The following is a 10,729-nucleotide window of genomic DNA, read 5'->3' as shown; positions in this document are numbered from 1 at the left end:
TTTACAAGGACATGTAGTGACAGAACAAGGGGAAAGGCTTTGAGCTCAAAGAGCAAAAATTTAGATTAGCCATTAGGAAGAAGTGAGGGTGGTGAGGCCCTGGCACAGGTTGCCCAGAGAAGCTGTGGCTGCCCCATCCTTGGAAGTGTTCAAAGGTTGAACCTGGTATAGTGGAAGGTGTCCCTGCCCATAGCAGAGGTTTGGAACTAGATGAGCTTTAAAGTTTCTTCCAACCCAAACCAAACAGTGATACTGAAATGCCCCATGAGGAAACATCTAAAAGGACAAGCCAAAGAGGTACCTGGTGAGGATTATTATGTCGCACACGCAGTGAGGAATGTGGTTATCTTTGCGAGCCAAAAGCTTGCAGCAACCCACCTCAGATGAGGCTGCTGGTATAGATCATAGGTTTTGTACACTTTGAAGTTATAGTTGGGTTTTAGTTAACGTTTAACTTTAACTTTGCTTTTTTTCCATTCTACTTAATAAAAACAATGATTCTTAAGTAAGACATCATTCTTACACTGAGGACAAAATCCAGTAAGATGGAAAAACACACCATTGTATATATACACACACACACCAAAATACACTCCTGTACTATTTAGAACTTTGAAATGACTAATTTATGTAATTTTTTTTATTTATTGTCAATGGAATCACAGCAGCAGGATTTCCTATCAATGGCAAGAACTTAAGTCTGTGCAAGACCAAAGAGTAAAATGCAAAAAGCCTAAGAGGGCCAGCATTCCAGCAGGACTGCCAGGACCATAGAAACAAAGTGTTTAAAGCTGCAGAGACAGCTGCATGAGGCACGCTCATCAGGTGGCTGCAGGGGCAACATTGCGTGGGAAGAGACCAGGAACTACCCTGCACCTCTCCAAATCATTCCCAACCTGCTCTGAAATCCTGAACAACCCATTACACCCATCAGCAATAACTCTCAGAAGCAGTACCAGAGCAGGTACCATCTTTTGAGCAAGTTAAAACTACTGATTAGACTTCAGAAACTGATTGTAAACCAAAGCTGAACAGACTTAAAAAATGCTTTCTCCTCATATATTTTGAAAATGGAGAGTTTACTTCTTAGGTGCTTATCATGACTGGAAAGAACAAGTGTCACTAGCATGAAAACAGTCACTACCTCTGCCTTAAAGAATATTTTAATTAATGATTGTATTTGACTACATGGGTAAGACAGCAAACAACCCGAACAAAGGTAAAGATTAAACAGAAACAGATCTATACTGCTTCCAGCACAACAGTTGAGGCAGGAAGAGGCAAACTGAATGACTTGCAGCTGGTCTCCAGTTGTAACTTTCTCAAAAACCGTATCAGAACACATCATTCCTTTATGAGAAACCCTCCCATTACTAGAGACATGCAGGCAAAGAAACAGCACAATTCATAATTTTGCTTGATGTGCTGTTTGTGCTTTCAATGAGATTTCAGGATTTGTTGGTTTTTAAAACTTAAAACATCAGAAGATACTGCTGTCAAGGATTTTGTTACTAATTTCCCAGAACCAAGTTAAAGATCATCACCTCTACCGAGGTTCAAAAAAAGAACACATTTAAAACATCTGCTAACATTGGTGACTAGCACAAACACTTCAGCAATGCAGTTGTAGTTTGCTGTCTTTTAAACATGGAAAGGGGAAAAGTATCTCATTACAAGCAAAGAAAGTTCAAACGATGTCTTTATAATAGCAACAGATAAAACAATCGAGCAAGAATACTTCTGCTGAGTAGCAGCTGGTCAAGCTCTTCACCAGCCTCAACCTCCTCCATGCCTCAGCTTCCCCACAACTCTAAGCGGTAATTCATTTGAATTGTGTTAGTTCCAGCCAGGCATGGTAGTTATGTGACTCTTTAATTACACTTATGTCATTTCTGACAACTTCAGCTGCTCCTCCCCCTTTTGGTTTAACTTTCTCCATCATAACTGTCTTCTGAACTACATTTTTGTAATATTATGCATTTTTAATCAAACTCAAAACAGTTTGAGTATAAAAATTAAATAGCACTAAATATAGGTAATACTACTGTACAAGAATAAAGCTGCAGAACGCTAGCAGTAAGACAACAAAAGTATCTTTTCCTAATGACAGTAAGTGCCAGATTTGCATAAGTGACCTCTACAAACAGGCAAATATAAGCCCATAACCACTTATACTGTTGGCATTTATGAAAAATCCTTGGCTTTGGCAGTGGGGGAGTGACCTGTTTTTTTCCTCTTTCCCTAAGAAAGAGGAATGAGAACTTTCTCTAAGAAAGTGTATGAAAACTGTACCTGCAAGACTGGCTGTCCAGTTATACTCTTGTTACCTGTTGTGTGTACAATGCCATTCAACAAATGGCCTAAATTCCAGTAACATGCTTCAATTAAACAGACCAGTGGTTGTGTTGACTGAAGCTTCAACCTTGCAGCTGGCAGACAACTGGAAATACAGACTCATTTTTTAGCTTTAGCTTAACCTCTGTGGAACATGTGTCCTTTCCACAAAAGGCTCCAAACTCTCATTTTAAGATCAGACCATCAGTTATTTTTGGTTTTAAACACTAACAGTATTCACATTCAGAATTATGTAAATATAACTGCTAGAAAATAAGCTGCAATCAAGAAAAGAACAATTACATTTTTTTAAAGACTGGGGGCGTAAATTATTAAAACTCCTCAAAATACAGAACTCTCTGTGGCCTAAAGTGATTCCCCCCCCCCCCCCCAACAATTTTACAACTGTTCGCAGGAAGCCTTGCCCAACACAGGAGAAAGCATTACCACAGCTTTAATTCTCATTCCACGACGTGCCTGTGGTTCTGCTGATCTACTCTGCTACAGGGCTTTTAAACATCTGAAGGATCGTCTTTTGTTTATTCTTAGGTAGTGAACAAATATCATTTGCATCATTGGTATTAACCACACAATTCAACACCTTTCCTCCCTTGATGCTGGGTGATTTCATCCGGGCTCTGGCAGGTGACTGCCAATTTTCATTGCAAGAACCTCTGCGAGTTTTGCGGTGATTTGTTTCAGCCTGTTTTTTTGATACCTTTGAGTCTTTTGCCACCTTAGAACTTCCCTTTCTAGCAGGAGAGTCTTTCATCAACTGAGGTGGTTTGGTGCGAAGCAGATACTGATCTGGAGAGCCCTTTTGTCGATTAAGTGTCCTTTCCTCCTTGTTAATCTGTTTTTGCAGCTGCAGAGCCAGAAGCCTGTCCTGCTCCTCTTGCATACGTCTTTCATAGATTTCCTGCTCAAAGGCTTTCTGCATTTGCAAGTTAAAATCATTTATCTGCTTCCCTTGCTCCTCCAGACTTTCTGGAAAAGTTCTTCTTCTCTTATCAAGCACACAAAAGTCAAACACTTGTTCAGCTGGTGGCCCCAACAACTTTCTTTTTGGAGTCTTCTTAGTGTTCTGCAGGCTCTCTGGCTTCTCTTCATCTGAGTGTCTAGCCACCTTCATGAGGTCACATACCACACTTGTGCTGTCAGACACCACAGAATTTGCTGCTGATTGAATACAGGTATGAGCTCCAGCAGCATTTTTAAGGTTTATGCTTTCTACATGTGTTAAACTGCCACTGTCTGAGTCACCTCCATCACTTTCTCCTTTAGATCTAAGAACTGTTCCAGAGCCTTCCCTTTCTGTGATTCCATGCAACGCATCTGGAATTTCTTCTCCTACACAATTTGTTCCTGGTGTTTCTTCCTGCTTGACAGCAGCAGTTTCCCCCGAAGCCGAGGTACTGAAATAGTTCATGCACGATTCCAAAAATGAATCCATAGCACTGGAATCTTTATTGACACCAGTCAGCTGTGGAGACAACGTTGGCATTTCCTCTTGCTCATCTTGCCATGCTGAACTGCTGCCTTCATTGCCATTGGTCTCCTGAAAAAAAGGGAGAGACCACTAACAAAATAAATTTAGCAAAAGCCAATGGGTATGAATAAAATGCAACTCTCACTTCTCACCGCTGTGTTGTTCATAACTACTCTGGGGTATTAACTTGGATTCTTCTTTTAAAAAAAAACCAACCATAATTAATGTATTATTATAAAAATACATAATTAATGTATATTATTATAAAGAAAATATTGAAGAAAAGCTGCAGAAGTCCAGCTAAAGGACTGAAAACACAACTGCCGCATTCTCCTCTCATCAATGACTCAAATCAACTATTCAAGCCTGCTCATCATCTTTTGAAGCCAAACAGGACAGCTAAGGCAGAGATATGGAATGATGAAAAATCAGAGCGCAACCTCCTCCAGTGAGCTCCAGAACCATCATTCTAGTTTTAGACACCACTGGTTGGAACCAGAGCTCGCTGAAGACATTCAGTTAAGGTGCCTGTAAGGCTATATAAGGTAACCATCAAAGTAAGCCGTAGGTGCACATCTGCAGACTGTCAAGCATGGTTTCTTCCCTTTCCATGTTGAGAAATCTTGAATACTAAAGGTAGTTCAAAAAGAGCAAGATAAACTGGCCAGTGCTGATGTGCCAGGGGAATACAGGATTGCCAATCCTACAGGCAAGGGGAAAGTTAAGCCATAATTAACACTGAGATTTCTAACAAAATTATTCTAGTTACCGCAGAGCCAGAGCCACTCCTGCCTCTCTCTCTTGTTCTAGAGAATGATGCTGATCCCAATGTATGATGAAGCTTTGGAGACAGGTACCTTTAAAAGTAAAAAGAAAACACCTTTTAAAACTTTCTTCTTTTCCCCTTGAATTGTCAGCACTTTGCATTAGTTGAGATCTTCCGGTTCATTCTGACAAGCAAAAGAAGAGAAGGCCAAGTGCCATCCTCCTCCATTTTATCCTCTGAGGAGGTGTTTTAACATGCAATGGTTTACATTTACCCCAGATTATCCAGGAAAGTTGGACTACAGGATTCCAAAGAAGCAGATGGAGATAAGGGGCATTATACCAAGAAAAAGACTAATAATTAAAGAGAAAAATTTTAATTGCTTACTTCTGAATGTCTTCAGAGTTGCTTGGTTTGCTCTTTGCTTTGCACAAATTAGCTGGGGACGTTTCAAGTGAGACACTGCCTGCTTGTGCAGGACTGCTGAGCCCATGTCCTTTGGAATCATCATTCTTCAATGACAAAGACAGACAAGATAGTGTTACATGAAACAAAACATGACAGAAACTGGAGAAAAACCAGAAAACTACTTTCTCCTGCAGAATTAGTTACTTTTGTCCAAGGAATTCTACAACTGTAAGTAATGCATCATTATGGAATAAGAGATGATACATGTTCTGTACACTTTCCTGCATCTAGTATTATGGGAGGAGGTTTTCCTCACGTAAATACACAGGTTTCATCATCATATTTTCAGGTAGCAAAACCCAACCAACCAAAATCCCCAAACAAATTAACAAAATAAGAAACAACAAAAAAGCCCAAAACACAAGGTAAACTTTCATCTTTCACTGCACATTTTGCTTTTTTCAGTACAGGTTACAGACATGAATTTCTTCCAAACAAGTATTTTTAAAATCATGAAGAAAAGGAAGTATTCAGAGGAAAACCAATGTTTCAAAATGTTTCACAATTAAAACATCCAGAGCACATGTTTCAAGTGCATATTACACAGGCAGGAATGTTTTGGGTATTTCACCCTCCTGCTGGTTCTTCAAAAATTAACAATCAATCAATGATCTAAAGTGCCAGGGGCCAACAACAGCTTCCGACTACAATTACAATAAAATTATTTCATTCAAAGTTTTAATTTTTGCTATGAAAAGTCTAAGTTGCTTGCACTGTAGCAATGTTTTCTACTGTCCCCCTTGATCCTAACTCACCAGACTGCTACTCAGCCGCCAGGCCAACTCTTCATCTTGCTTCAGCTGTTTCTCCATCTCCCTTCGCCTCTCTTCTGCCAATCTCTGTTCCTCCTCCTCCTCTGCCAGAAGGCGCTGAATGTATTCCTCACTTGCTTTGTTCTCCTCTTGCTCATGTGCTCGCCTTTCTGCCTCCACCTAAAAAAGTTTTTTTTAAATGCATCTGGTTACTACTGTAGGACCACACTCTACTCCAGAACCCTTCAGCTGATGCTCCTTAAATGTGAATGCACTCTTCAAAAAGCCACAGCACACTTCAAAACCAGTATTTAATTACAAGTCTCCAAAGATGTAAGAATGAAACTAACACTGTGTGTAAGGTCTTCAGTTTGATAACAGTGACGTACCTTCTGGTTCCTGTAAGACTACACCATTAACCTTGCTCACTTGCAAGGTTAAATTCCATTACCTTTTCAAAATGTTAGTAACAAAATCTAAGATCTCCAAATACATGGGTCTAGAGATGAAATGTGCTTCCTGGTCTGCAGCAGCAGCAGACCAAGAACATTAAATCTACCTTCCTTAAGGCAGACATCCTCTCTTGATAAATCAGTTATCAGTAACTCTACAAGGACACTTAAAGAATGAATAAAGCTTTCTTAACTGGGCCATGGAATTTGGAGATTTGCTTTAGAGAAGAGCATCAAACTGTAATACTATAAAAGTTATGTTAAGTGTGAGTTTGTTAGAAATCATGCATTGATGTCTTATGATTAGCAGCAGACATCATTACTTATTTCACTGATTTTGGGCCCCATCTCCATTAACCATCGGTACTGTTGCTACCAATCAATCTTATCCCCTAACCACCATAAAAGAGAATACCACAGTCCTCTGCTCATAACTTCTGCTCTTGTTACAACCAACAGGGCTGTTAGGAAAAGGAGCATTTTGATGCTATTTCCAACTATAATTCTGTGCTGGGTTCAGTGGTAGCAGTCATTTTTGTCCTTCTTAGTAGCTGGTGCAGTGCTGTGTTTTTGACTTTCAGCCTGAGAACAATGTTGATAACACCGATGTTTTTAGCTGTTGCTCAGTAATGCTTACTCTGACCAAGGACTTTCTGAGTCTCATGCTCTGCCAGGGAGGAGGGGAAGTTGGGAGGAAGCAGAGACAGGACACCTGACCCAAACTAGCCAAAGAGCACAGCACGTCATGCCCACTATATAAACTGGAAGCAGTTACCTGGAAGGGCTAGATCGCTCCTTGGGTCGGGTTGGGTATTGGTCAGCGGGTGGTGAGCGGTTGTATTCTCTTCCCTTGTTATTTTCCCTATCATTATTATTATTGTTGGCAGCAGTAGTGGTTTTGTGTTACACCTTAGTTACTGGACTGTTCTTATCTCAACCCATGGGAGTTACATTCTTTTGATTCTCCTCCCCATCCCTCCAGGAGCAGGGGGAGGAAGCATGGGGGGAGTGAGCGAGCAGCTGCGTGGTTCTGGATTGCTGGCTGGGCTTAAACCATGACAAATTCTTACTACTGCCATGTCTAAATTGGAAAAAGGATCCTTAAATAGGCAACCATTAAGATTTCTTAAAAAATCTATTCTGATTTTCAAATAAAATTCAGACAAAACAGGGAGTGATCAAGTAAAAAAAAATAAAGCTAGATATTACTAAAGCTCACCTAATTGTGGTCTGTTACTTAAGGAGGAAAATGAAGCAGTGCAAGACCAAAGCCCAAACAATCCAAAATTTTTAATTTGCTAGTACAAAATAAGCTGAGGACCTATAAAAGACATTTTAGTATCTGTCGCCAGGATTGAAGATAGTGAAAGCTTTAACCCTGAAAGAACCCTTCTGCACACAAGGAAGTCTCTCCTCTTCCATAAAGGACAGAAATTTAATTTATACCTCAGGAATGACCAGTGTGTTCTTGCAGCAGCAATGCCCTTTTATATAGCTCTCTTTTTCATTAAATAACATTACAGCCGTTTGTGGGAACAATTAAAATAACTAGACACAAAGCGTTTATGCTTTTAAATATATTTTTAGACTTACCTTGCTAATCTCTGCTTCATATTCCTGCCTCAGTTCCCCAGGCTTGCTCAGCTGGTGCTGCGGATGGGGGACACAGACTAATTGAGAGGAAAGAGAGGAAAAAACTAAGCAAGGAACTAAACAAGATCATGACAGTCAACAAGAAAATATTTTAACAAAAGATTATTTCCATACCCTGTCACAGGAATGATGTGACTTACATCAAGTGGTGTGGGAGAAAGCATTGTGTTACAGAACTGCCAGTGCAATCTTCCAAGCACTGCATATGAAGCAAATACATATGCTGGCCATAACTTAAGTCTTTTGATTTTTGCTGCTGAAAGAACTTCTTAATATAGCAAGTGGCACAACTTGTCATAGAGCCAATCTACCAATTAGCCTCCCCCAAGGGAGCTTGCAATGTAACAGCCCCCAAAAATCCTTCTTCAAAGAATTAATCAGATTTCACTTCCTTTTCTCTGACACCACAATTTTAGGCTCAGAGACTCTTGCACAGACTAAAGCCCTATAATTTCTAATCACACTAATTAACAGCATCTAAGAGTGAACAACTTTGAACCACTACATTTATTCTCCAGTAATAAACACACAGGCAAATACTCCACTCACAGATTTTACAGCCAAAGTTGTATCTGTAATGATTTACAGGCTTTGCAAGGCTACGCAGCCACATACCAACACTTTGTGCAGAACACATGAAAAAATATGCACTTAAATGACCAAATATAACTCCCTCTCTGACCTACACATGAAAATAGCACATGTGCCCATTTCTCTGCCTTGCAAGCACCTTTCACAGGAGAGCTCTGACACTGCATTTGCTAGCATGAACATCTGCACAGCTTCTTGTTTCACAACATCCAAAGTCCACCAACAAACATCCCAGGACAAGTGACATTTTACTTACTTTCCTCTTCCAAATCCTGTCCATTAATCCTACGCTCACACTCCTTCGGGTAATGCTTCTGGATCTTTTCCCAGAGCTCCCAATTGACAAGAGTATTTCTGCGGGCATTATATCGGGCCCAGGAAGAGACTCGACGCCGGCAAAAAGGGCAACAAAGACTGGCTTTTTCAACTGTGAGCTGGAAACAGGAGTTACAGAGGGTATGGTTGCATGGCAGCGTCACGGGCTCTACAAAGATCTCCATGCAGATTGGGCAGAGGCAGTCAGACAAGGAAAGGAGAGACCCTGATTTCTTCGACATACTGGCTTGAAGTAGAGGAACAAGACTAGTACAACATCAGCACCTGAAAGCAAAAAGAAACATGTATTTTACTTCCCATCATGACTATAAAAGAAAATGCTCAGTTTTACAGCTACTTTATGAAAACATTAAAGAAGTCTCCTTACGTGGTTACTTTTGCTCATGATCAGCCTCTGAGAGAAAGAAATCTTTCCAGAAGACATGGAGAAACTGTAGCAGATTTTCCTACCAGTTTCCTATGAGTTGTAACAGATGCTTTGGGGATAGCAAAGAGGTGGTAAGGAGAGAGGGGAAAGGTGGTGAGATTTCTTCTAGCATTTACTCTGTACTAGTGACACGCTATTCTCACGTTTGGTGGATCTGTTATCACAGTTACCTTGGCCTTCTGCTCACTTTTTCAGTACATCAAAAGCTGCTCTGGTACAGACTTGGTTCCAGCACGTTCTGAAGGTGAACTACAACATCCCTGTGCACCACAGGAAAGAGTGATCCTCCTCAATCATTTGCTTAAGCTGAGACTAAAAAGTCAAAATACTTGTTGTTAATATAAGCAAGAAATCAACCAATGCATTCAACACTTCAGCATCTTCTTGTATGAGTTAAAAAGGTGGGGATCATCCAGCCTTCCTATCACTTCTCCCCACAGGACTTTTCCACTTGGCCCAGAAACAGGTGATACAGAAAATAAGAAACACCTACAGCAAAAAAAGATGAAAAAAAAAACCAACCTGGTTTTTGGTTGTTTTTTGTTTTGTTTTTTTTTTAAAGTTATAGGAACTTAATCAGTTTTTTTTAGCTTCTCAGAAACAGCCACCTTCAAAAAGAGCTGAGGTCTTTCTGAGAGAAAGGCTGCAATTTCAGTCACGCAGGAACTCGACATGGAGACAAATACATTTTAATTTGGGTTTTATTGTTTCTGCTTTCCCTTTGTCGATAAAACAAACTCTTAATTTTTTAAAAAATGACATTTTTCCAGGCAGTTTGGTAAAAAGACCCACTAAGTCCATGTGTACCTGCTCTGGGCTCAGCTCGATTAGTACGCAGACAGAACACTGGACGCTTGGCGAAGGCCCTGGATACCCAGCGACGGAGGCAGGGCGGCGGAGCAGCCCCACATACCACAGCCGCGGCCCGGCGCACAGGAACAACGCTGCACAGCTAAGGACGAGGCTGGGCTCCCCGTCGGCGGCCGCCTCTCATCCCCCGCACACCCCGGTCCCTGAGCGGTCACGGCAAGGAGTCAGCACCCACCGAGCTGCAGCTCCGCGGCGGGGGGGCGGCGGCAGGCAGGGCCGCAGCCTCCTGCAATGGCCGCCGCCGTAGCGCTGTCCGCCAACCCGCCGCCCGCTCCGCCCCGTCCCGCGCTGCCAGGCCTCTCCCGCCGCGCTGCCGTTCGCTCCTCCTCCGAGCCGGGCCTGCCGGGAGATAGACACCGAGGGCGCTTCGGTTGAGCAGCCGGCGGGGGGCAGGCGCGCTCCGGAGTGACGGCCCGAGCCGGGGTGACAGCCGTCCTCTGCCACACCCAGCCCGGCGGCGCACTGCGGGTCCGTGTGGAACCGCGGCGTTGAGCATCTATTGTCTGAGCAGGCGTTTCGGCCATAAAGCGTTACCCGCGGGTCTCGCTGGAGGGCAGCCTGACGAGAGCCGGCTTCCCCCGTGTGCGGAAA

At 42.1% G+C, this 10,729-nt stretch overlaps 1 protein-coding gene across 2 annotated transcripts; it reads right to left on the bottom strand.

The window, feature by feature from the left end:
* Positions 1 to 1,853: 1,853 nt before the first annotated feature.
* RNF168 (ring finger protein 168) lies at positions 1,854 to 10,381 on the bottom strand. Of its 2 annotated transcripts, none has more exons than XM_057408371.1 (7): positions 10,076 to 10,381; positions 8,762 to 9,105; positions 7,855 to 7,931; positions 5,813 to 5,989; positions 4,977 to 5,101; positions 4,593 to 4,680; positions 1,854 to 3,892 (listed from the first exon to the last, which is right to left on the bottom strand). In XM_057408371.1, exons 2-7 carry the CDS (start codon positions 9,060 to 9,062, stop codon positions 2,828 to 2,830), a joined length of 1,833 nt encoding a protein of 610 aa, XP_057264354.1. In that variant the 5' UTR covers positions 9,063 to 9,105; positions 10,076 to 10,381; the 3' UTR covers positions 1,854 to 2,827. The 2 variants fall into 2 exon arrangements, with proteins under 2 accessions (XP_057264354.1, XP_057264355.1); XM_057408372.1 differs by having other exon boundaries at positions 1,854 to 3,889.
* Positions 10,382 to 10,729: the final 348 nt, after the last annotated feature.

Source organism: Pezoporus wallicus, unplaced genomic scaffold (assembly GCF_028554395.1).
Source record: "Pezoporus wallicus isolate ANWC-B61680 ecotype Strahan unplaced genomic scaffold, APGP_CSIRO_Pwel_v1 contig_4238, whole genome shotgun sequence".
Classification (NCBI taxonomy): Eukaryota; Metazoa; Chordata; class Aves; order Psittaciformes; family Psittacidae; genus Pezoporus; species Pezoporus wallicus.
This window is presented reverse-complemented; position numbering and strand designations above follow the sequence as displayed.

Coding starts and splice junctions, on each gene's coding strand:
- RNF168 (XM_057408371.1), bottom strand. CDS start 9,062: ATGTCGAAGAAATCAGGGTCTCTCCTTTCCTTGTCTGACTGCCTCTGC. Junction 7,932..8,761: donor ACAGGATTTGGAAGAGGAAA/GTAAGTAAAATG, acceptor CCTCTCAATTAG/TCTGTGTCCCCCATCCGCAG. Junction 3,893..4,592: donor GGAGTGGCTCTGGCTCTGCG/GTAACTAGAATA, acceptor CCTTTTTTTCAG/GAGACCAATGGCAATGAAGG.